This window comes from Nicotiana tomentosiformis, chromosome 6 (assembly GCF_000390325.3).
Source record: "Nicotiana tomentosiformis chromosome 6, ASM39032v3, whole genome shotgun sequence".
Lineage (NCBI taxonomy): Eukaryota > Viridiplantae > Streptophyta > Magnoliopsida > Solanales > Solanaceae > Nicotiana > Nicotiana tomentosiformis.
In genome coordinates this window covers 118,710,963-118,737,268 of record NC_090817.1, presented here as the reverse complement: position 1 = coordinate 118,737,268, position 26,306 = coordinate 118,710,963, and the positions used below count along the sequence as shown (strand labels likewise).

Here is a 26,306-nt window from a genome sequence, read left to right as displayed (position 1 = left end):
CGTGATGTGGGCCCCACGGGCAATTTTTGAGCTAATTTCAAATTTTATTGAAAAATATGATATTTTCTTATGAAATTGATTACTATAATTTTTGTTGACTGTATCGAATTAATTATGACTAGATACGAGTCGATAGGAGTCGAAAAATTGAGAAAAAAACATAATACTTGATTAAATTGGAGCAAGTCGAGGTAAGTGACTTGTCTAACCTTGTGTGGGAAAAATTTCCCCTAAAATTGATATTATATTGAAATATGTTGAAAGTCGTGTACATGAGATGATGAGTGTGTACACGGGCTAAATGTGAAAGATTATATTTTTAAATTGTGTAGATAATTGTTACGCATTTATTAAATTATTTTATCTTGTTATATTCTTCATCATTGATCTTTGATATATATATTTTTTAAATTTGTTTGCCTTTTCCTACTAGTTACTTTACCTGTTTAATTGAAACTTGGTTTCTTTTATACTGTGCATTATTGAAGGTTGATTTTATTTAAATTAAATATTATTAATATGAAGTATTTGACATTTTTAAATTTGATATTGAAGCAGCGTATTAAAAATTTGAAATATTATTTTCTTGAATTATTTATTCTTGAATATTTTCATAAGATTTTTTTTTGGATTATTCTGGCATGAGCCGTGAGCTCTTTATTATTGAAAAATATTGTTGTTGATTTTTTTTTTGTGGAAAATTGAAATATTGGGCACTTGAGGTGCAAATTGTGATATATTGTGATATTGATACGCATGCGATGGTATAAGGTCTGGGTGTTGAAACGCATGCGGTGAGATAAGAGTGGTTTAATACGCGTGGCTAGTAGGGGTGACTACTAGAAGTCATGCGGTGTGATAAGGGTGGCTAAAACATGGGATGCTATTTCGGAAAAAAAAATGCTTTCGTTATATAAATTGTGAAGGCTCTCGCGGTGGTATAAGGAAATGAGATATTGTGAAATTATTTATAATTTGGGACTACGAGGCGGTACCTCGGTAGTGCCCTTGTTGATATTGATTTATGGCCATAATTGCTCTCGATTAATTGTTGTGATTTTCATAAAGTTGAAGGAAATTCTGTTTTGATTCCACGAGATATTATTTGCAATTATTTGGTGTCATTAAATGTGACCTACTATTTGATTCATTTCTAATGTCATTTTATTTTACTATATTGATAAACATTTTACCATGCCGTTATTATATTCCAGTAGGGCCTCACCTGACCTCGTCACTACTCTACCGAGGTTAGACTTGGCACTTACTGGGTACCGCTATGTTGTACTCATACTACACTTCTGTACATCTTTTTGTGCAGATCCAGGTACATTTTACCAGCCTAGACGTCAGTGAGTTACCTGCGCACGGAGACTTCGAGGTATATCTGCCAACGTCCGCAGACTCCGGAGTCCCCTTCTATCACTTTATGTTGCTTCCTTATATTTTATTTAGACCTTGATATATAGAGACATTGAGAATAAATTCTTAGAAGTTTGTGATTTATTTCTACCGGGTTTTGGGAGTTGAAATTGTTTGAATTATAGTTTATCTATTTCAGATATTATTATTATTCTGCATAGACTTAGAGACTAGGTGCCATCACGACCTCATACGAAGGGAATTTGGGGTCGTGACAAGTTGGTATTAGAGCACTAGGTTCATAGGTGTTATGAGTCACAAACAGGTTTAGTAGAGTCTTGCGGATCGGTACGGAGACGTCTGTACTTATCTTCGAGAGGTTATGGAACTGTTAGGAAATATTCACTTCTTTGATTCCTTATCGTGCATATTTGTTGACTTCAAAATTTTAAACAATTGTCTTTCTATTCTCTCACAGATGGTGAGGACACGCATGACTGGATCTGATGATCAAACACCCGCGCCCCCTGTTGGAGCCGCAAGAGGCTGGGTCGGGGCAGAGGCCGAGGAAGACCACGTGGTGCAGCCAGAGCACCTGCACGAACTGCTACACCAGAGCCACCAGTAGCTCCAGTTAGAGAGCAGGCACCTGAGATGCCTGTTACTACTCCTGCACTTCAGGAGACTCTTGCCCAGTTTTTGAGCATGTTTGGCACTTTAGCTCAGGCAGGATTAATTCCACTTGCTCCTGCCACATCTCAGACTGGGGGAGGAGTGCAGACTCCCGCTGCCCGTACTCCAGAGCCACGTGCCCAAGTTAACCATGCCCCAGAGGTTATACCAGTGCAACCAGTTGTCCCAGTTCGGCTTGATATTAGGACAGTAGTTTCAGAGGGGGAGCAGCTTAGGCTCGAGAGGTATAAGAAGTACCACCCTCCCACTTTCAGCGGTTTAGCTTCAGAAGATGCTCAGGATTTTCTGGAGGAATGTCACAGTATCCTTCGTACTATGGGTATTGTGGATTCCAGTGGGGTTTCTTTCACTGCATTCCAGTTTAGAGGAGCAGCCTACCAGTGGTGGCGGGCATATGAGTTGGATAATCCCGCTGAGTCATCTTCACTCACTTGGACTCAATTTTCGGATATGTACTTAAGGGAGTATGTTCCTCAGAGTCTTAGGGATACATGGCATGCAGAGTTTGAGCAGTTGCGCCAGGGTTCTATGACTGTGTCAGAGTATGCGGTCTGATTCAGTGATTTGGCTAGGCATGCACCAGCCTTAGTTGCTACTGTTCGAGAGCGGGTTCGCAGATTTATTGAGGGTCTTCACCCTAGTATCAGATACAGTATGGCCCGAGAGCTAGAGATAGACATCACATACCAACATGTGGTGCTAATTTCTAGAAGATTGGAAGGTATGCGGACTCGGGAGAGGGAAGAGAGGGAAGCTAGGAGACCCCGAGATTCTGGAACATATAATAATTCTCGTGCCCCAGTTGCAGCCCGTCATGGTAGAGGTTATGTGAGCCATCCTATTCATTCAGCATTTCCAGCTTTCAGTGGTATTCTGATTACTCCCAGACCACATGTTCTATATTATGCACCACCAGTGTCTTCTGTACCTCCTGTACGGGGTGCTTTCAGCGGACAGTCTAGTCGATCAGGCCCGAGCTAGTCTCAACAGCCACGTCCTCCGAGGGCTTGTTTTGAGTGTGGTGACACTCGTCATATCATGAGGGATTGCCCCATAATTAAGAGGGGTGCACCTCCACCGATTTCTCAGGCCCCACCTATTCCGTAGGGTCCTCAGGCTTCTCAGGCCATGATTACTGCACCAGTTGCCACTCCACCTGCACAGCCAGCTAGAGGTGGAGGTCGGGCAGGTAGAGATCGCCCTAGAGGGGGAGGCCAGGCCAGATATTATGCCCTTCCTGCTATGACAGATGTCGTTGCATCTGATTCTGTTATCACAGGTATTATTCCGGTCTGTCATAGAAATGCATCAGTTTTATTTGATCCATGCTCCACTTATTCTTATGTGTCATCTTATTTTGCCCCGTATTTGGGCGTATCACGTGATTACTTGAGTTCTTCTATTTATGTATCTACACCCGTGGGTGAATCCATTATTGTGGACCGTGTGTATCGGTCGTGTTTAATTGTTATCAGTGGTTTTGAGACCAAAGCTGATTTATTATTGCTCAGTATGGTGAACTTCGATATTATTTTGGGCATGGAATGGTTGTCGCCCTATCACGCTATTCTTGATTGTTACACCAAGACAGTGGCATTGGCTATGCCGGGTCTACCGCAGCTAGAGTGGAGAGGTACCTCGGATCATGTTCCTAGCAGGGTTGTTTCATTTCTTAAAGCTCAACGAATGGTTGAGAAGGGGTGTGATGCGTATCTGGCCTATGTGAGAGATGTTAGTATTGATACTCCTACTATAGAGTCAGTTCCTATAGTAAGAGAATTTCCTGATGTATTTCTAGCAGATCTTCCGGTTATGCCACCTGACAGGGATATTGATTTTGGAATTGATCTATTATCGGGTACTCAGCCCATTTCTATTCCACCATACCGTATGGCCCCAACAGAGTTGAAAGAATTAAAAGAATAGTTACAGGAATTTCTTGATAAGGGTTTCATTCGGCCTAGTGTATCGCCGTGGGGTGATCCTATCTTATTTGTAAAGAAGAAGGATGGTTCTATGTGGATGTGTATTAATTATCGCCAGTTGGACAAGGTTACAGTGAAGAACAGGTATCCATTACCACGTATTGATGACTTATTTGATCAGCTTCAGGGTGCCAGGGTATTCTCAAAAATTGACTTGCGTTCAGGCTATCATCAATTGAAGATTCGGGACCTAGATATTCTGAATACTGCTTTCAGGACTCGGTACGGTCATTACGAGTTCCTTGTGATGTCTTTTGGGCTGACCAATGCCCCAACAACATTTATGCACTTAATGAATAGTGTATTTCAACCCTAACTTAATTACTTCGTCATTGTATTTATTGACGACATTCTGGTGTATTCCCGGAGATGGAAAGATCATGAACAACACCTGAGGACTGTGCTTCAGATTTTGAGAGAAAGGAAGTTATATGCAAATTTTTCAAAGTGTGAATTCTGGCTTGATTCAGTTGGATTTTTGGGTCATATAGTTTCGTGTGAGGGGATCAAGGTAGATCCAAAGAAGATTGAAGCAGTGCAGAGTTGGTCCAGACCGTCCTCAATTACGAAAATTCGGAGTTTTCTTGGTTTGGCTGGGTATTATCGCCGATTTGTAAGGGTTTCTCTTCTATTGCTACATCTATGACCAAATTGACCTAGAAGGGTGCTCCGTTCAGGTGGACCGATGAATGTGAGGAGATCTTCCAAAAGCTCAAGACAGCTTTGACTACAGCCCCAGTATTGGTATTACCTACAGGTACGAGATCTTATACTGTGTATTGTGACGCGTCACGTATTGGTCTCGGTGCAGTATTGATGCAAGAAAATAGGGTGATTGCCTACACGTCTAGACAGTTAAAGGTGCATGAGAAGAATTATCCTGTACATGACCTAGAGTTAGCAGCTATTGTTAATGCCTTAAAAATTTGGCGGCATTATTTGTACGGTGTCCATTATGAGATCTACACCGATCACCGGAGTCTACAATATCTGTTTAAATAGAAGGATCTTAACTTGTGGCAGCGAGGGTGGTTGGAGTTGCTTAAGGATTATGATATCACCATCCTCTATCATCCTGGGAAGGCCAATGTGGTGGCCGATGCCTTGAGTCGTAAGGCGGAGAGTTTGGGCAGCTTAGCATATTTACCGGTAGCAGAGAGGCCTTTGGCCTTGGATGTTCAGGCCTTGGCCAACCAGTTTGTTAAGTTGGATATTTCCGAGCCGAGTCGAGTTTTGGCTTGCGTGGTTTCTCAGTCTTCTCTTTATGATCGTATCAGGGAATGCCAGTATGACGACCCCCATCTGCTTGTCCTTAAGGATACAGTTCAGCACGGTGATGCCAAGGAAGTCACAATTGGAGATGACGATGTATTGCGGATGCCGGGCAGGCTATGTGTGCCTAACGTGGATGGCTTGCATGAGTTGATTCTCCAGGAGGCTCATAGTTCGCGGTACTCCATTCATCCGGGTGCTGCAAAGATGTATCAGGACTTGAGACAACACTATTGGTGGAGGCGGATGAAGAAAGACATAGTGGGTTATGTATCTCGCTGTCTAAATTGTCAACAAGTGAAATATGAGCATCAGCGACCGGGTGGATTACTTCAGAAGTTAGAGATTTCAGAATGGAAATGGGAATGGATCACTATGGATTTCATTGTTGGGCTCCCATGGACTCAGCAAAAGTTTGATTTAGTTTGGGTGATTGTGGATAGGCTGACCAAATCAGCTCATTTCATTCCTGTGATTACTACTTACTCTTTAGAGCAGCTGGCTCAGGTATACATTCACGAGATTGTCATACTTCATGGTGTACCGGTATCTATCATCTCTGACTGAGGTACACAGTTTACCCTACGGTTTTGGAGGGAAGTACAACGTGAGTTGGGTACTCAGGTAGAGTTGAGTACAGCATTTCACCCTCAGACGGACGGACAGTCCGAACGCACTATTCAGATACTGGAGGATATGCTTCGGGCGTGTGTGATAGATTTTGGGGGTGCTTGGGATCAGTTTTTACCACTTATGGAGTTTGCTTACAACAACAGTTACCGGTCAAGCATTCAAATGGCTCCGTATGAGGCCTTGTATGGTAGGCAGTGCCGGTCTCTAGTGGGTTGGTTCGAACCGGGCGAGGCTAGACTATTGGGTACAGACTTGGTTCAGGATGCCCTGAAAAAGGTTAAGATGATTTAGGATCGACTTCATACAGCCCAATCTAGACAGAAGAGTTATGCGGATCGGAAGGTTCGCGATGTTACATTCATGGTTGGTGAGCGGGTATTGCTCCGGGTTTCGCCTATGAAGGGTGTGATGAGGTTCGGGAAGAGGGGCAAGTTGAGCCCTAGGTATATTGGGCCTTTTGAGATTCTTGAGAGAGTTGGAGAGGTGGCTTACAGACCTGCACTACCACCTAGTCTTTCTGCGGTTCATCCGGTATTCCATGTTTCTATGCTTCAGAAATATCACGGCGATCCGTCTCATGTGTTAGACTTCAGTTCGGTTCAGTTGGACAAGGATCTATCTTATGTTGAGGAACCAGTGGCTATTTTAGATAGGCAGGTTTGAAAGCTGAGGTCAAAGAACATTGCTTCCGTGAAGGTTCAGTGGAGGGGTCATCCGGTCGAGGAGGCGACTTGGGAGGCCGAGCATGATATACGCAGCTGTTATCCACACTTATTCACCAGCTCAGGTACTTTTTCTAACTCCGTTCGAGGATAAACGTTTGTTTTAGAGGTGGAGAATGTGATGACCCAAAATGTCTTTAAATTTAATGATTAATTATATGATCTAAGCACTATTTACCATTACTCGACTTGCGTGTGCAGTCCGTAAAAAATTTTCCGAAAAGTTTTCAGGTTAAAAATGGATTAAAATGTGAATTAAATGCTTAAAACGCAACTGAGTTGACTTTGGTTAACATTTTTAGCAAACGGACTCGAATTAGTATTTTGACAGTTCCGGTAGGTCCGTATCGTGAATTGGGACTTGGGCGTATGCCCGGAATTAAATTTTGAGGTCCCTAGCCCGAGATATGGAATTTTGACGAAAAATTTAAAGTTTAAGTTCAAAGAGTGACCGGATGTCGAATTATGTGAAAATGACCCCGCAATAGAATTTTGATGATTCTAACAACTCCGTATGGTGATTTTGGAATTTTATTTGGAAGTCCGTAGTGGAATTAGGCTTGAAATGCCGAAAGTTGAATTTTTGAAAAGTTTGACCGAGGGGTTGACTTTTTGATATCGGGGTCGAAATCCGATTCTGAAAATTTTCATAGTTCTGTTATATCATTTATGACTTGCGTGCAAAATTTGAGGTCAATCGGACTTGATTTGATAGGTTCCGGTGTTGTTTGTAGAAATTGAAAGTTTCAAAGTTCATTAGGCTTGAATCTATGTGTGATTCGTGATTTTAGGATGAGGTTCTAAAATTTGAGGTCCCGAGGTCCCGAGGGCCTCGGGTGAGTTTCGGATGGTTAACGGATCAAAAATGGGACTTAAACAGCTGCTGCAAAAGCTGTTGCAAATTCTCTTCTGCTGTGCAATCGAGCCCCCAGAAATCGAGTCGAGGATCGAAGGTAGGCTCGAGATCCATGATCGAAGGCCACTGATCGAAGGCCCAGGATCGAGGGTTATGACCAAGGCCAGTGATCGAAGGCCATAAGGATCGAAGCCATGATTAATAGCCAGGATCGACGGCTGTGATCGAGCCCCAGGGTCGAGGGCCATGATCGGACTCCCATGATCGAGGTCCAGGATCGGACTCTCATGATCGAGGTCCAGGATCGGACTCCACGATCGAGGTCAGCCTGGACAGATCCGTAAGTTATAAAAACAGGGGAGTTTCGTCCCATTCGCCATTTTTAACAACTTGGAGCTTGAGCAGAGGCGATTTTTGATATATCTTCAAGGAAAAACATTGGGGTAAGTGTTCTTAACTCAATCTTGGTTAGATTACCCGAATCCATCACTGTTTTTAACATTTAATTGGTGATTTAAGTTGAAAAAATTTGAAAACCCTCTTGGATAGATTTGTGGATTTAAGGGTCGAATCGTTATTGGAAGTTAGTCAGTTTGGTATGGTTAGACTCGTGGTTGAATGGGCGTTCATATTTCGTAACTTTCGCCGGATTCCGTGATGTGGGCCCCACTGGCAAATTTTGAGCTAATTTCGGATTTTATTGAAAAATGTGATATTTTCTTATGAAATTGATTACTATAATTTTTGTTGACTGTATCGAATTAATTATGACTAGATACGAGTCGATAGGAGTCGAAAAATCGAGAAAAAAATATAATACTTGATTAAATTGGAGCAAGTCGAGGTAAGTGACTTGTCTAACCTTGTGTGGGAAAAATTTCCCCTAAAATTGATATTATATTGAAATATGTTGAAAGTCATGTACATGAGATGATGAGTGTGTACACGGGCTAAATGTGAAAGATTATATTTTTAAATTGTGTAGATAATTGTTACGCATTTATTAAATTATTTTATCTTATTATATTCTTCATCATTGATCTGTGATATATATATTTTTTAAATTTGTTTGCCTTTTTCTGCTAGTTCTTTTACCTGTTTAATTGAAACTTGGTTTCTTTTATACTGTGCATTATTGAAGGTTGATTTTCTTTAAATTAAATATTATTAATATGAAGTATTTGACATTTTTAAATTTGATATTGAAGCAACGTATTAAAAATTTGAAATATTATTTTCCTGAATTATTTATTCTTGAATATTTTCGTAAGTTTTTTTTTTTTTTTTTTGGGATTATTCTGGCATGAGCCGTGAGCTATTTATTATTGAAAAATATTGTTGTTGATTTGTTTTTGTGGAAAATTAAAATATTGGGCACTTGAGGTGCAAATTGTAATATTGATACGCATGCGATGGTATAAGGTCTGGGTGTTGAAACACATGCGGTGAGATAAAGGTGGCTTGATACGCATGGCTAGTAGGGGTGACTACTAGAAGTCATGTGGTGTGATAAGGGTGGCTAAAACGCGGGATGCTATTTCGAAAAAAATGCTTTCTTTAAATAAATTGTGAAGGCTCTCGCGGTGGTATAAGGAAATGAGATATTGTAAAATTATTTATAATTTGGGACTACGAGGCGGTACCTCGGTAGTGCCCTTATTGATATTGATTTATGGCCATAGTTGCTTTCGATTAATTATTGTGATTTTCATAAAGTTGAAGGAAATTCTGTTTTGATTCCAGGAGATATTATTTGCAATTATTTGGTGTCATTAAATATGACATACTATCTGATTCATTTCCAATGTCATTTTATTTTACTATATTGATAAATATTTTACCATGCCGTTATTATATTCCAGTAGGGCCTCACCTGACCTCGTCACTACTCTACCGAGGTTAGGCTTGGCACTTACTGGGTACCGCTGTAGTGTACTCATACTATACTTCTACACATCTTTTTGTGCAGATCCAGGTACATTTTACCAGCCTAGACGTCAGTGAGTTACCTGCGCACGGAGACTTCGAGGTATATCTGCCAACGTCCGCAGACTCTGGAGTCCCCTTATATCATTTTATGTTGCTTCCTTATATTTTATTTAGACCTTGACATATAGAGACATTGAGAATAAATTCTTAAAAGCTTGTGATTTATTTCTACTGGGTTTTGGGAGTTGAAATTGTTTGAATTGTAGTTTATCTATTTCAGATATTATTATTATTCCGCATTAATAGGCTTACCTAGTCTTAGAGACTAGGTGCCATCACGACCTCCTACGGAGGGAATTTAGGGTCGTGACAGACACCGAGCTACATACTCCACTATGTTCTTCTCCATCCTCCTCCACCAGTAATGTTGCCTTAAGTCCTGGTACATCTTCGCGGCACCCGGATGAATGGAGTACCGCGCTGTGAGCCTCCTGGAGAATCAACTCATGCAAACCATCTACATTGGGCACACATATCCTGCCTTGCATCCTCAATGCACCATCATCCCCAATAGTGACCTCCTTAGCATCACCGTGCTGGACCGTGTCCTTAAGGACAAGCAGATGGGGGTCATCATACTGACACTCCCTGATACGATCATAAAGAGAAGACCGAGAGACCACAAAAGCCAATACTCGACTCGACTAAGAAATATCCAATCTCACAAACTGGCTGGCTAAGGCCTAAACATCCAACGCCAATGGCCTCTGTTGCTGCTGGTTGATATGCTAAACTCCCCAAACTCTCTGCCCGGCGACTCAAAGCATCGGCCACCACATTAGCCTTCCCCGGATGGTACAAAATGGTGATATCTTAGTCTTTAAGTAGCTCCAAGCACCTCCGCTGACGCAAGTTAAGATCCTTTTGCTTGAACAGATCCTGCAAACTCCAATGATCGGTGTAAATCTCACAAGGGACACCGTTCAAACAGTACCGCCAAATATTCAAGGCACGAACAATAGCTGCTAACTCAAGATCATGGACAGGATAGTTCTTTTCATGCACCTTCAATTGTCTTGATGCGTATGCAATCACCCTACTATCCTGCATCAGCACCGCGCCAAGACCAATCCGCGACGCATCATAATATACAGTATAAGACCCCGAACTTGTAGGCAATATCAATACTGGGGTTGTAGTCAAGGTTGTCTTGAGCTTCGGAAAGCTCTCCTCACACTCCTCTATCCACCTGAACGGAGCACCCTTCTGGGTCAGCCTGGTCATAGGTGCTACAATAGATGAGAACCCCTTTACAAAATGACAGTAATACCCCCCACCCAAACTAAGAAAACTTCGGATCTCCGTAGCTGATGACGGTCTAGGCCAACTACGCACTGCTTCCACCTTGATCCCATCACTCGATACTACATGACCCAAGAATGCCACTGAGTCTAGCCAAAGCTCACACTTTGAAAATTGTGCATATAACTTATTTTCTCTCAAGGTCTGAAGTACAGTCCTTAGGTGCTGCTCATGATCCTCCCGAGTCCGGGAGTACACCAGAATGTCGTCAATAAACACAATGACGAATGAGTCAAGATAGGGCCGGAACACATTGTGCATCAAGTGCATAAAAGTTGTTGGGGCATTGGTTAATCCAAATGACATCACAAGGAACTCGTAGTGACCATACCAAGTCCTGAAAGCAGTCTTCGGGATATCTTGCTCCCGAATCTTCAACTGATGATAGCCGGAACGTAAATCAATCTTGGAAAACACTCTGGCACCCTGCAGCTGATCAAATAAATCATCAATACGAGGCAATGGATACATGTTCTTCACTGTAACTTTGTTCAGCTGGCGATAATCAATGCACATACACATAGAACCATCATTATTCTTCACAAACAAGACATGAGCACCCCAAAGTGACACACTAGGCCGAATAAAGCCCTTATTAAGCAACTCCTGTAATTGCTCCTTCAACTCCTTCAACTCAGGAGGAGCCATACGATATGGAGGAATAAAGATGGGCTGAGTGCTCGGGAACAAATCAATGCCAAAATCAATATCTCTATCGGGCGGCATGCCCGAAAAATCAGTTGGAAACACATCTGGAAAGTCCCTCACTACTGGGACTGACTCAACTGTAGGGGCATCAATACTGACATCTCTCACATAAGCTAGATACGCGTCACACCCCTTTTTCAACCATTCGTTGAGTTTTAAGAAATGAAATAACTCTGCTGGGAGTATACTTTAAGGTACCTCTCCACTCTGATCGATGTAATCCTAGTATAGCCAGCATCACGGTCTTAACGTGACAATCAAGAATAGCATAATGGGGTGACAACTAGTCCATGCTCAAGATAACATCAAAGTCTACCATACTAAGCAATAATAAATCGGCTCTGGTCTCAAAACCACTAAGAGCAATCAAACACGATCGATACATGCGGTCCACAACAAGAGAATCTCTCACAGGAGTAGACACATAAACAAGAGAACTCAAGGAGTCCCGAGATACGCCCAAATACGTGGCAAAATAAGAGGACACATAGGAATATGTAGAGCCTGGATCAAATAAGACCGACGCGTCTCTATGTCAGACTGGAACAATACCTGTAATGACAGAGTCGGAAGCAACTGCCTTTATACGAGCCAAAAGAGCATAATATCTGGCCTGGCTTCCCCCTCTAGGGCGACCTCGACCTCCCAGACCTCCACCTCAAGCTGGCTGAGTAGGTGAGGCTGTAGTTGGTGCTGGAATCATAGCCTGAGGACCCGGTGGAGCACGCAGTGGCTGAGAAGTCTATGGAGGTGCACCCCTCCTAAGTCTGGGGCAATCCCTCACCACATGGCGAGTGTCGCCACACTCAAAACAAGCTCTCGGAGGGCGTGGCTATTGTGACCGGCTCGGGCCAGGTCTGCTGAACTGGCTGCTAAAAGCACCCCGTACATGAGGCACACTAGATACTGGCGGTGCATAATAAGGCTCCTAGGGTCTAGAAGGGGCCAAAATACCACTGGCGGCTGGAAGAGCTGAATGAACGGGGGCGACTCACATAACCCCTACCATGGCGAACTGCAACTGAGGCACGAGTACCACTGTAAGTGCCAGACTCTCGAGACCTCTTGGCCTCCCTCTCCTCTCTATCCTGAGCGAGCATGCCCTCCAATCTCCTAGCAATACTCACACCTGCTGGTAAGAAATATCCATCTCCAGCTCCCTGACTATACTAATCCTGATACTGGGGTGGAGTCCCTCAATAAACCGACAAACCCTCTCTCGAACTGTGGCAACCAAGACCCCTGCATGTCAGGCCAAATCACTGAAAGAAGGAAAAATAGGTTGCTACTCAGTAAAATAAATCGGGTTTTACAACAAATAGCCCGTGTACGTACTCGTCACCTTACGTACACGACGCTCGCATATCATAACAGTACCAAAATCCTAAGGGGATTTCTCCCACACAAGGTTAGGCAAGTCACTTACCTCGAACCAAGCTCAATCAATTGGTAATAATGCATTTTCCATGAATATCCGACTCCGAATGGCCCAAATCTAGCCAAAATCAATTACATACCATAAATACAACTATAAGAAACTAATCTAATTAATAAAATCAAAGCTAAAGCAAGAAATTAGAAAATCGCCCCAAAAATTTTCCCCGGGCCCACGTCTCGAAATCGGGTAAAAGTCACAAAATATGAGCATCCATTCACTCACGAGCTCATTCGTACCAAAATTATCAAAATCCCAATCAAAACTCAAAAACTTAGTTGGAGAACTTCTCCCATTTTCCCAAAATTTCTCAACCAAAATCCTTAATTAAATGATGAAATCAACTATAGATTAGTGGAATATAACCATAAACGAGTTAAGAATCATTACCCAAAAGTTTTCTCTGAAAAATCCTTGAATTATCGCCTCAATCCGAGTTCTCAAAGACCCAAAATGAAAATGAGATCAAACCCTCGAAATTAACCTTTTTTGCCCAGCGATTCTGCATCTGCGGACTACCAGTCGTACCTGCGGAATTTCCATCGCAGGTGCGGAAATGACTTAAGAGGCATGGGACCGCTTATGCGATGAGGTGGCCGCACCTGCGGACAATGGTCCGCTTATGCGAAGTCCTCACCCACTCGGCTCCCGCTTCTGCGATCACTCCCCCGCAGGAGCGGCTCCGCTTCTGCACCCCTTTTGTCGCACCTGCGACCACTGGTTACCCAGACCAAGGCCGTATCTGCGAGCTCCCTTCCGCACGTGCGAGTCAGCACCTACGGTCTCCCCACCGCATGTGCGAAAACACAGAAACTAGAAAACTTCAGCAATTTACATAAGTCCAAATTCAATTCGTTAAGCATCCGAAACACACCCGAGGCCCCCGAGACTTTAACCAAACATACCAAAAAGTTCTAAAACACTATACAAACTTAGTCGTGCACTCAAATCACATCAAATAACACTAAAAAGACGACTCACCCTCCTATTCAAACTTAATGAACTTGAAACTTTAAATTTCTCTAACCGATGCTGAAACGTATCAAATCACGTCCGATTGACCTCAAATTTTGCACACAAGTCATAATTGACATTACAGACCTACTCCAATTTTCGGAATCGAAATCCGACCCCGATATCAAAAAGTCCACTTCCGGACAAACTTCCCAAAAATTCAACTTTCGCCATTTCAAGCCTAAATCAGCTACAGACCTCCAATTCACATTCCGGACACGCTCCTAAGTCCAAAATCACCCAACGGAGCTAACGGAACTGACAAAATTCCATTCCGGAATCGTCTTCCCATAGTTCCGACTACGGTCAAAATCCTGAGACTTAAGCTACCGTTTAGGGACTAAGAGTCCCAATTCACTCCGAAACCACAACAACAACAATCCCCCGGCAAGTCACATAAGTAGAAAAAGATACGGGAAAAGTAGTAAACAGGGGATTAGGGCTATAACTCTCAAAACGACCGTCCGGGTCATTACAATGGAGAACAAAGATGCAAATCAAAAGTTCGAGAAATTATGAAGTGCAAAGGAAAAGAATAATGTGTATAAGTAAAATTTTGGCGGTTAAATTCATGGCCATGATTACCTCGATAATCAGCAAAAGTTGTGATGAATCGTGGGATGACGCATGTTCGGAGCATTAAATGCGGAGAGATGTGCGTCTAATCAACCGTCAGAAGCCTTCAGAGGGAGTTATAGTAATTCCCGCCAAAAGAGTATTTCTACCAACTTCCCGGTAACACAAAATCATATCACCGGAAAGGAGAGGGACTATCTGTACAGGGTGAAATATGATATGACACGTGGAACCCTAGACAGGGATGGCCGAAGACCGAACGTAGCCATTCCGCTTGTCACAAAAGGGATAACGTTCATAAATGTGTATTAAATGCTCTGCGCCCGGTAACATTTAATAAGGAATATTCTGCATCATTAAGAGCGACGACCCGTTACAGAGAATTTGGCATTTATATTCACCGTTACATCTTCATCAATGACCCTCATAATTGACATTAAAGGAGGGCACGATCCTAGGACCTCCTTCCCTATACACAACTATAAATAGTGAGAGGACATGAATTTTCTGGCTAAACCTATACTTCATTCTATACAAACCTTAATACAATCTTACTTTTCCGCTTTTTGATCTCATCATTGCTGTGCCCAGAAACATTGTTCACGGAACTGTCATCTCTGTTGTTTCGTCTACATTTCAAGGCTAAGTAATGTACATTTCTTCAATTTTTGTATTATTTCAGGATCAAATTAGTTCACTTGTTTAGAAACCACGTATAAATTCAACTGTACTATTTTACGGATAACACTAATGTTATATGAGATGGAATATAGTGAGTATTTTGTGAGATCAATTACCACACGAGAGGTAAATACACAATTGAATGATGGAGGTGTCTGATTCACCATAATTTAGAAAAATTAATGTACACGTTAAATATATATTTAAGTAATAAAGGTAAAAACTTATTCGCATTGGGTGTTTTCATCAAACTATATCAACTTATCATATTAAGTAATGTAATGAGGCGAGAATATATATTAATTAACTACAGTTAAATGAGCAAAGTCCTTGTATTAATTAACTATGGTTAAATATAGTTAAATGAATGAAGTCCATGTGTACCCAATTGATAAATTTTTATCAGTAATAAATGTATGACACATAATTTTTACATAAATTTATTAATTAATTATAATTAATTTGTTTCACTACTTAATTATAATTAATCATTACTCCAACATATATTCTTATACATCAATTATAACCTAACCTGTAAAACTATGATGTGGCGCATATAGCAAGTTCCTTTTTCCCTATAACTTTCTCAACTTCTAAACATTTCCCGTCACTCTTTAGTCTTTAGCGAACGAACTAGAGAAAGTATAAACCCTAACGAGTAGGGAAAAACCCTAGGAAGTTCCACTTGTACCCAGGCTTCTGCTTCTTCGGCCATTTGCCAACTTACCAAGTAGCATACTTTCTCGCTCAATTGATCTCTCTCGCCATCAACAATGGCGTCTATGATGGTAAGCCTCGATTTATTTTTCGACTGTATTAATGCTCTTTCTAATTACTGAAAGAATAGAAGGCTCCGACTAGTGCCCGGTAATGCGAGAAATGTAGGCAACTTTTCATTTTAAAGAACAAATCTGAGTAGAGCTGTTTAAATTTCTCAAAAACGTGTAACAAGTTGAAGTGTAAGTTGTGGATCTAGGATATTAAGTACGTGTCTGTGTGTGTAAACTAAGACAGAGACAGGTAACGAAAGGCTGTCGATGTGGCAGGGGAGGTTGCCAACTATGTCAATCCACCCATCTTTATAAATATTGATGTTTTTTTCAACTATGAAATTCAACGAAGCCTACATTTTGATCGGAACAGCTGAACATTGGTTGCGTTTGTTCTTTAGTTTGTCCTCAGTAAATTCAGATTAATGTGGTACCATGAGAGTATGGAAAGTGTTTATGGTGAAGGTTTTTTGTTACATTATAAGGTCAGGCTTTTGTGAATATGACTACTGTAGGATCGACATTAATTAGAATGTGCAGACTTCTGTTGCCAGGTTGTTCTACTGTTACTACTTTGTCTTAGAAGACAATTTTTATCAGTATTGGAATGAAATGGGTCCAAGTAGATGGGAATGTATATAGAGGATTCTATAGCCAACTCCAACTAATTTGGAAATGAGGCACAATTAATTGATTGATTGGATATACCTATATGTTACTGGTGTATTTTTTCGTTTATTATTGTTCCCTTTTTTCTTCTAAATCTTTTTCTGATCTGGTGTTGTGGCTTTTGAAATAACAGCAACCTCAGATCATATTGCTGAAGGAAGGGACTGATACGTCCCAAGGGAAGGCACAGTTGGTGAGCAACATAAATGCTTGTATGGCTGTGGCTGATGTGGTGCGTACCACCCTTGGTCCTAGGGGTATGGACAAGCTGATCCACGACGAGAAGGGAAACACGACTATTTCGAATGATGGTGCCACTATAATGAAGCTTCTAGACATAATACACCCTGCTGCAAAAATACTTGTTGACATCGCCAAGTCCCAAGACTCTGAGGTATGCTGTAAATTGTAATTTTGCTGCCTCAGCATTCATGCTATTTGTCGCTATTATAACATCAGTTGAATAGTGTAGTTCTGAAATTCAAAGTTGATTGCAGTGCTTTTACTTCAAATGTACATAAGACGTGGCTCATAAGTTGGACTGTATGTGCAGTGTAGAACTTATGAGCTTGGGAAATTTGATGATTATACTGGACAATGTGTGTGTGGCAGTTAGTTTTATGGTCGTCATCCTGAATACATACTCTTTTAGAAGATAAAGTTGGTAAAAGAATTTTGAGCCGGAGAATTGGAATATGGTAAGCTGCGAAGGATGTTTGTTAAGTACATATCACCCCGAAAAAAAGAAAGAAAGTGAATGGTTAGTTAAGTTCTAGAAAATCTATTAGCAATTCTTTTCTTTAGATAATGTGGATTTTCCTTGGAAGCAAATTTTAGGAATTGCGGACCAGTGTTGTCAAAGGCGCGCTTAAAGCGCGCTTAAGCCCTGAACCGAGGCTCAAAACATGTTGAGCGCTTCGCCTCGCTTTGCGGGCGCTTTTGTGTCGCATCAAGGCTCTAAGGCATACTTTTCTTTGCGTGATCCTGAAAAAACGACACTAAGCAATATCACTTTGTCGTAATTTTTTCAATTTCTTTGTCCATATATTTGTTATATGTACTTATAATTATTGGTCTTGGATTACATATACATATTTTTACTTTTTCTCTAGTTGCGCCTTTTTTCATTAAAGCCCACACTTTATTTGTGCTTTGCGCTTAAAGCCCCAATAGACCTTAGAGCTTTTTTGCGCTTTTCGCCTTTGATAACACTGTTGCGGACCTGATCTTATGTTTTGAGCCACTTTGAATAAGATGCAGTAGACTGGTCTTCTTTAATTGTGTCAGCTGGTTCTTCTGTCAAGGTAATAAAGAAAGGTGGGTCTGAAAATAGGTCCATATTGTGGTTATTTAAGGTCATTTGATGTAGGAACTCGACATTCAAAGGAATTCTTCAAAACAGGCAATCAAGTCATTCTCCCTTATACCAGAGCTCTCACTTCAAAATTGTTTTGCTAGGAAACATGTGGCAGCCCATTGGATAGTCTTGGGGCCTGGTGAGTCGGTGACAAAAGTATTTCACCTAGTTTGGCTGATTGCAACTTTAGACTCACACGGACATATGGAAACTTACTGTTGGTTTGACATCTAAATTGTCAATTTAGATGGATATGAAAGCAGGTGGGCATCAGTGTAGTAAGTCATTTTTTGGGGGGTTTGAATTGAAAAGTTTGCGAGTACGGGTTCACATGAAAGTAGTGGGATAGTGGACATGTCTTACATGGCATATGATATCATCTGTGTTGTTATTATGTTGTTTCATCTTAGTGGGTACAAGCACTTCTTTTGCTGATAATACATGAAATGTAAAAAAAGCAGCTTCGTTGTATCATTATCTGGCCAACTGATCACACTCAATGTCAGAGGAGGACAGAAGCATTTCATTTTTACAGTTTTAGAGTATTAACAAGTATAAGGGGAAAAAGAAAGAGATAAAAGAAAGGGATAAAAGAAAGAAAATAGTGTGCTTTATATGGGATTTTGTTGGGCATTGGCTTCCAAGCAACTATAGGTCGAAATGTCATAAAGAAAAGGAAGCTGCTCTGGAAATGACAAAAAATGCATTATAACAAGAGGGAAGAAAGGTGAAGAGATGGTAGAAAAATATTACGAAGTTCACCTAGGCTTCCTTGTCCTAACCTCACAATCAAAGTAGCTTTTAGCTTAAAGAAGCTTAGAGAGCAGTAAATGTTATAAACTCATCTTTTTATAACTGTGGCGATCATATCTCTTGGCCTTTTTGCTAAGATCGAGGGGAATATCTTATAACCACATTGCTCTTTGTTTGATCCAGTCGAATAACCTGCAGCTTGTCCACAAATGTTTCAGGTCTTGTAAAAATTTGGAGAATAGGACAGTAAACTAACACTTGAAGATATAGTATTGCAATTGATTATATGTTATGTAAATCCACAACTTGTTGATTTGGTCTTTTGACTGAATGGAATCCATAGTAAGCTGTGTTATAAGATTGTTTTATTGTTGCATGAATGTTTAGTTCGAGTTATTTCTGTATTTTTGAATTGACCTGAACAACATATACGGATCCCCTCCACCCCTTCTTCATTTCTAGTGCCTTGATGTCTGCAGGTTGGTGATGGAACCAGTACAGTAGTTCTGCTTGCAGGAGAATTTTTGAAGGAAGCCAAGCCTTTTATTGAAGAGGGTGTCCACCCTCAAAATCTTATTCGCAGTTATCGAACCGCTTCTAATATGGTAGATTTTTCCTCCTGTTTGCTCATTCCTCTCCGTCTTTCCGCTTTTGCTCTGTTCAGTGTTCACTGTCCCAGATGGTTTAGTCATCATAGTTCATTGAGTAATTTGATATTGATTATATAGGCAATAGAGAAGGTAAAAGAATTGGCTGTTAGCATTGAGGGAAAAAGTTTGGAAGAAAAGAAAAGTCTGCTTGCGAAGTGTGCTGCTACGACTCTGTCGTCGAAGCTTATTGGAGGGGAAAAGGAATTCTTTGCACCCATGGTTGTGGATGCCGTTCTTGCAATCGGAAATGATGATAGGCTGAACATGATTGGAATTAAGAAGGTATACAATCTTGCAACTGATTTTTTTTCTTTTATAAGGCTTTGATTGCTTTCTGACTTTGTGACGGTGGCTTGTTGGTTCTTTTTTTTGGGTCAAAGAGTTAACTGGTACTTCCATAAAGTATCAGAGTTCAGAGATCATTTTAGAGCTTATATTGATCTGAGTATCCATCTGAATGTTGTAATATTGTTCATGACTTGTTTAATCTATAAGCTATGAATTTATAGAAATATTTTGGTGCAGCTCCTTTTCTTTTTAAAGTACTGTTTCCCTGCTCTTTTAGGTTTTCATACTTTCTGTAACAGGTTATCAAATTTTCATCAGATAAAGAGACTAATAAGATTTCTGTTAAAAGTTTTACGCTCTGAGCCCCCTTTGAGTTGTTAGGCCAAGATTTAGGGTCCTGTGTCTTCCCTTATCTTCCCCTCTTTTTTCCTCCCAAGCCAGAGGGCTTACAAGCTTAATTGTTTACTCCATTTAACTTGTTGATAAAAATGTGCAATGGGCTAGTTACCCCTTTTGGCTGCTCTCTGTAGTAATAAAGTTGTTAAAACATTGGCAAACCTAAGTTGAGTTGTTACAGCTAAACATTGCTATAAAGGGAGAGCTCACATCCCCTTCAGTCTCCCTGAAAATAAAGGAAATCTAGTAGAGAAGGAAAAACAGTCTTATTAGAGGCTCGATTGAGGCGCGCTTAAGTGCTGAAACTAAGTTAAAACCAAAACCATGCACTTCACCTCGCTTAGGTGGCACTTTACTTTAGGCACTGAGGTATTTAAGGCGCGCACCTCATCGCTCATGAGCTCAGTCTTTAAGATGGTAGTACTAGACATTATATATTGTTGGTAAACTGATTACATTAATTGTTTAAGAATGTCGTGAACAAATATTTAGTGATTAGGGTTAGCAAATCAAATTTTTTGATGAGAAAACAACCTCTAAAAAGAAAAAAACATCTTTCAGCGAGATCCAAAATTTAAAATTGTTTTTTAACTTGATTGACATGGTTTTCACTTCATATATTTCACTTAATTATAGTTGTTTTTTTGTGTTGTAGTTATTTCTCTTGCATTACATATAAATGTTATCTTTCTTCATTAGTGCCTCTATTCATTAAAGCTCATACTTTAATTTCACTTTTCGCTTAAATCCCGCAATAAAGTTAGCGTTTTACACACTTTTCACTTCTGCTATGGGAAAAGAACGAAAGATTTGCAATATGCTAGACGTATGGTTGTAGCCCAGATTGCTTTAGTGGATAATTGGAGCATTAAATTAGAGAATATCATTGAATCTAACTTATTTATCAAGGAAAAAAAAGGTTCACCAATAAAAAAGAAAGTAGAAAAATGTTCGACAATGTTGTCCTATGTTGCGCTGCTTTTGCTAATATCTTTATTCTTTAGCTTTGATATGTGCTAGGGTGTGGAAGAAAAAGGTGATGATTTATTCTTTTGAGTAAATTGAAATAGACCTCTGAGCAAATGAAGAGCATATATGCTGTTGCATTACAACTTAATTAGAGACTACAGAAAATTTTAATATTGACTCTACAATCTCATTTAATATTTTTCTGACCTTTTCCTTTTCTCCATTTTGTTGATGTGTAGGTGCCTGGAGGTAATATGCGGGATTCTTTCCTTGTAAATGGTGTTGCCTTTAAGAAGACATTCTCCTATGCTGGTTTTGAACAGCAGCCAAAGAAGTTTGTGGACCCCAAGATACTTTTACTGAACATAGAGTTAGAGCTAAAATCAGAAAAGGAAAATGCAGAGATAAGGTAGTATGTTTCAGACGTACTTCTGATTTTGTTTGAGAAATGTGTAATTTCTCCAATTTAATATTTTCTTTCATAAGTTCCACTGTTCTGTATGTGCTTACTCCACCTAATCATCTTCTGTATAGGCTTTCAGATCCAGCGCAATATCAGTCTATTGTTGATGCAGAGTGGAATATCATTTATGACAAGTTGGATAAATGTGTAAAGAGTGGGGCCAAAGTTGTGTTGTCTCGACTTGCTATTGGGGATCTGGCCACACAGGTTGGATACAAACTTGCCTTACAGTCCATTGCTTTAATTAATGATCTTATCTTCACATGGATTCTTCAGAGAGCTAGAATTTAGAGAGACAGTAAGTAAAATTTAGAGAGATAGTAAGTAAATGCAATAAATGTTGCAGCCTGATCTTTGGAGAGATATAGTCATGCCGATTTTTGTTGAGTCATGGTAGTTTATTACTTTATTCCGTAATATCAAAGATGTTGGAAAATGCAGATATGCTTAATGAACAAAGATTGAGTATGTGCCTCCCTCACCATCTTCTTTTCTTCCTTTTTTTCTCTTGACTCATTGTGCCTCCCTCACCTCTTAATTTTGGCTGGAGAGGGAGGTGTCAGTAATTTGACAACAAGCCAAATTATCTAGAAATTGACAGTGTTTCCGTGAAGGAAAGTAGAAACTATAGTTTCTCCATCTGGTGCTTTCCGTTTAATTGATAAAATTCTAAAATTCTTATAAACTGTTGAAGTTTTGATCAGAAAAAGAGAGTTTTCCTTGATGCTTAATTGCTGAACTTCAATTTTTTGACATGGCTTGTTTTCTTGCTGGTTGCTGCAAAGAGATGTAAAGAAAGAGTTAAATGTACTTTTGGTTACCGCCATCATCTGATTAAGGCTACATTTTCTACATTTTTGCCAGAACCATCTTACTGACGCTTATTTCGGCTATAGGAGATTATCGTGAAGATTATGACTAATATTCTTTGTCTTTTATGTGCCCAGTATTTTGCAGATCGGGATATATTTTGTGCTGGTCGTGTCGCTGAAGAGGATCTGCAGCGGGTAGCAGCTGCCACTGGGGGAACAGTACAGACAACTGTGAACAATGTCATTGATGAGGTTTTGCCCTTGTACCTGTTACCTATAATCTTACTGGGACAATTGTAGACACCTCCCATAACATGGTTGAATTATATTAGATTTTGGACAATAACTTTTACTTTAACCAATTGGATTATTATCTAGGTTCTTGGCTCTTGTGAGCTTTTTGAGGAGAAGCAAGTTGGCAATGAGAGATTCAATATATTCAGTGGATGTCCCTCGGGCAAGACCGCCACTATTGTCCTTCGTGGTGGAGCAGATCAGGTTTTTGATCACTTCAGTTATGCATACAACTATTATTTCATTCCTTGCTCCTAATTTTCTTTTCAATGATCTGTAGTTCATAGAGGAATCCGAGAGAAGCTTGCATGATGCTATTATGATTGTTAGAAGGGCTTTGAAAAACTCTACAGTCGTTCCCGGAGGTGGTGCTATAGATGTAAGAGCGTTCTATAACCTCCCGGAAAGATTTCATTGTGATAATAATTATACCTTATTGATTGAGAAAACCCTTGTATGCAGATGGAAATAAGCCGTTTCTTGAGGCACCATGCTCGAACAATTCAAGGAAAATCTCAGCTCTTTATAAACTCTTATGCAAAAGCTCTTGAGGTAGGGATTCTTCTTTCATTTCGCTTTGACAGAGATGTTATGTTCTATTTTTCCTAGAATTAGCTAAATGTATGCTGATGTTGTGTCACGTCTGGAATTTGTATGTGCTATTTGAATGTATTTCCAATGTCTTGAATTTTCGCTCTCTATATACTTTACTTTTGTGATAAGGTTCCAACATCAATTGCTAGCTTTGTCAAGTTATCCTGGAGAACAGGAGAAATAGATGCACCACTGATAACACAAAAAAAATGTAGAAATAAATGCTAGTGGTCTATTCAGTCATAGAAATGCAAGGATGACTGTTACATGCTAGGAACTCCGATAATAAGAAATAGATGCTAGTGGTCTTTTCATTCAGAAAGAAATGCTAGGATTTATTTTCAGTCTGGTAAATGCCAGAAGCCCTGACAATGCAGCATGGTGAAAGGTGCTTTTTCTTTTCTCTGTGGTCCAAGACTTGCAGGAATTTTGAATCAGTGCACGGTGGATGTAAAAGGCAGTTTGAGGGATTTTAATTGTATTGTCCTTCCTTGCCACTTTTATTCTCTTGGAGGTCTTATGATTAGTGCTTTCCCTTTATCATAAAATCACTTTCTTCTACTTTGGTGTATGTTGTCACGCTAGTCTACTTCGATCATTGGTTGTGTCCTAGACCTTCTTGCATTAGTCTAATTTGATAATTGGTTTTATATAGATCTGCTTTTAATGAGTTAATCTTTGTTGGTCAGATATTTTTTTACCAAAGAATTCTCTTGTTTGATTCCAAAAGAAGCCTATCGTTTCTTGCTGTAAAAACTCTTTTAAGCTATTGATATTGCTCCTCCTATGTGGTAAGATATTTGTCTGTATTATCATTCGTAGTTAGCTAGGGCTGCCGATGCTAGTAGGTCTTTGAGATAGTCTGTGGTGTTCTTTTTGGGGACAATTTCTTGATATTGCTTACTGTGAGGTTTTATGGAATTTTTTCATTTTGAAATGTATCTCCTATTCCTTATAGAGCATGTGTTCAATTCTGTGATACGTTATTAATTCAGTTCTGGCATAATGCAGATTATTCCCCGTCAGCTATGTGATAATGCTGGTTTTGATGCAACTGATGTGCTGAATAAGCTCAGACAAAAACACGCTCTTCCATCTGGTATGCCGACCAATATTTTGGGGGATATATAATAACAGTAGCTTATTGAGAAAGTACTAGTAGGAATGGTAGATTCTTTTATGTTTCCAAGTGTACTAGCCATTGTTACGAGAGTTGATAATTTATTCTGGAATGGCTTCTGGTAAAATTTTGGGGTTCTTTTCTTAGAGTACTCAATGGTAATGATTTTGTCCAAAAAAGAAAGGAAAAAACATACTCCTTAATGATAATGCACTATGCTGGACAGGTGAGGGTGCACCTTATGGAGTCGACATCAATACTGGTGGCATTGCCGATGCATTTGCCAACTTTGTTTGGGAGCCAGCAGTCGTGAAGGTTAGTTACATTCACTGTTTTTTGCGGATAAATTTAGTTTAGCTTGTTATTAATCAACCACTCATCTTTTGGCACTTGTTTGTACTAAAGCATCAGTTTTTTAAATGAAAATTACTTTTTCAAAATTTTAAAAAACTAAAGGATCAGTTTTTTCCCCAAGTTATGCTTGTATTTCTTAAAAATACTTTATGATTTCTACTTTGTCCAGATAAATGCCATTAATGCAGCCACCGAAGCAGCATGCCTCATTCTGAGTGTGGATGAGACAGTGAAGAATCCCAAGGTAATTTCGACTTTGTGGAACCACTTTCTCCCCAGTTTGTTTACCTCTACCACTATGGACATAATAGACAGTGCATATTGGGTTTTGCAAGTCTCCCTTTTTTCTGCTTTTTTTAATCTTCAAGGTTAAGTTGCTTTAAGAATCAGAACAAAATTCACAACTTCCAACGTTGGAGGGGGCAGGACTTGAGATCCTTTCGGCCTAACCTTAATGGCAAGGTTGTTAGTTGGTACTTTGCATTTTAGGGCTCGGCAGGTGTCAGAAAGATGTGGATGGAGAGACTCTATATGGCGCCATTAGCCTTAAGCTGACCAAGTCAAAGCAGTCCTGTCACTCTGTCTTGCAGTCTGAGCTAGATGAGAAGCGACTGGAGTGTGTAAAGGTGTTTTTGAGTGCTCCTACATCTCTCAACTTTTTTTGATAACTTAGAAACCCTTGAGGGAAAGTTGGCGTACGGTTCGAAACTTGGTGGATAATGAGCCTCTATGCAATTTTTGTGTTGTTTTAGGTGGAGTTTTGTGGATTACTTTTATGTTTTTATCTTGCTCATCAGATTTTCTTTTTTTGCTTGTGTTGGATGTGTTCGTCGCACTTGTATGTGTCCTTGCTATGCTAGAAGTAATTCCTATTTCCTTTGAAATTGCAGTCTGAGAGTGCTCAAGGAGATGCTGCTGCAAGCGCTATGGGTGGTAGAGGGCGTGGAGGTGGTCGTGGTCGTGGAATGAGGCGGCGATAGATTTCACAAGTTCTTTGCAGATTTTGCTATGATTTTCATTTAGACTTTTTTGCATTGTTCACTCCTGCTGAGATGAAATCGAAAGAATGCAAGGAAAAGGAAGCAAGGGGGTTGACCCCTTGATGGTACGCCATCTTTGTATGTGATGTGATTCCCAAAATTGGTCTCTAAATTCTGGCTGATGAGTTTATTTTTATTTGTGAACTAATTTATTCCGGGTTTTGCAACTGTCATATTTCCATGTATTTCTAGTTGTCTCCCCTGTCGTATTGAAATCAGTGCAGAACTCCCTTGTAAGCCAATGGAGTAAAATGCATCCTTGACCAAAATGTTAAAATTTGGACATTGATTCTTTTGTAGTTGCCGAAAGATCAAAGCATTATTATGTTATTAATCTGGCACATCCTGAGAACTAACGCATCTCCGCTGTCATTTTTTCAATGTGCGAAGCCTGCTGGTGGATATATGCGGAATTCCTTCAGGAATAAACTCCATCTGATCGTGAAAGGTTCACAGTTATACTAAATAAGGAGGTTTAAAACTAACAGCTTAAAGACAGCAAATTCAAAAATGAAATACGATCAATGCAACTCCAGACAGCTACTGCCA

The 26,306-nt window shown here is 40.1% G+C and overlaps 1 protein-coding gene and 1 pseudogene across 1 annotated transcript; both read left to right on the top strand.

The window, feature by feature from the left end:
- Nucleotides 1-6,257: 6,257 nt before the first annotated feature.
- On the top strand, nt 6,258-6,725 carry LOC138893326 (uncharacterized; annotated as a pseudogene).
- A 9,109-nt stretch (nt 6,726-15,834) lies between these two features.
- LOC104096700 (T-complex protein 1 subunit eta) lies at nt 15,835-25,930 on the top strand. Its single transcript, XM_009603114.4, has 14 exons — nt 15,835-16,016; nt 16,801-17,061; nt 19,257-19,382; nt 19,506-19,709; nt 21,320-21,489; nt 21,615-21,750; nt 22,491-22,607; nt 22,734-22,853; nt 22,930-23,028; nt 23,112-23,201; nt 24,255-24,342; nt 24,590-24,678; nt 24,887-24,961; nt 25,608-25,930. Exons 1-14 carry the CDS (start codon nt 16,002-16,004, stop codon nt 25,695-25,697), a joined length of 1,680 nt encoding a protein of 559 aa, XP_009601409.1. The 5' UTR covers nt 15,835-16,001; the 3' UTR covers nt 25,698-25,930.
- The last annotated feature ends 376 nt before the right edge of the window (nt 25,931-26,306 follow it).

Coding starts and splice junctions, on each gene's coding strand:
- LOC104096700 (XM_009603114.4), top strand. Junction 17,062..19,256: donor CCAAGTCCCAAGACTCTGAG/GTATGCTGTAAA, acceptor TGATGTCTGCAG/GTTGGTGATGGAACCAGTAC. Junction 22,608..22,733: donor TGAACAATGTCATTGATGAG/GTTTTGCCCTTG, acceptor ATTATTATCTAG/GTTCTTGGCTCTTGTGAGCT.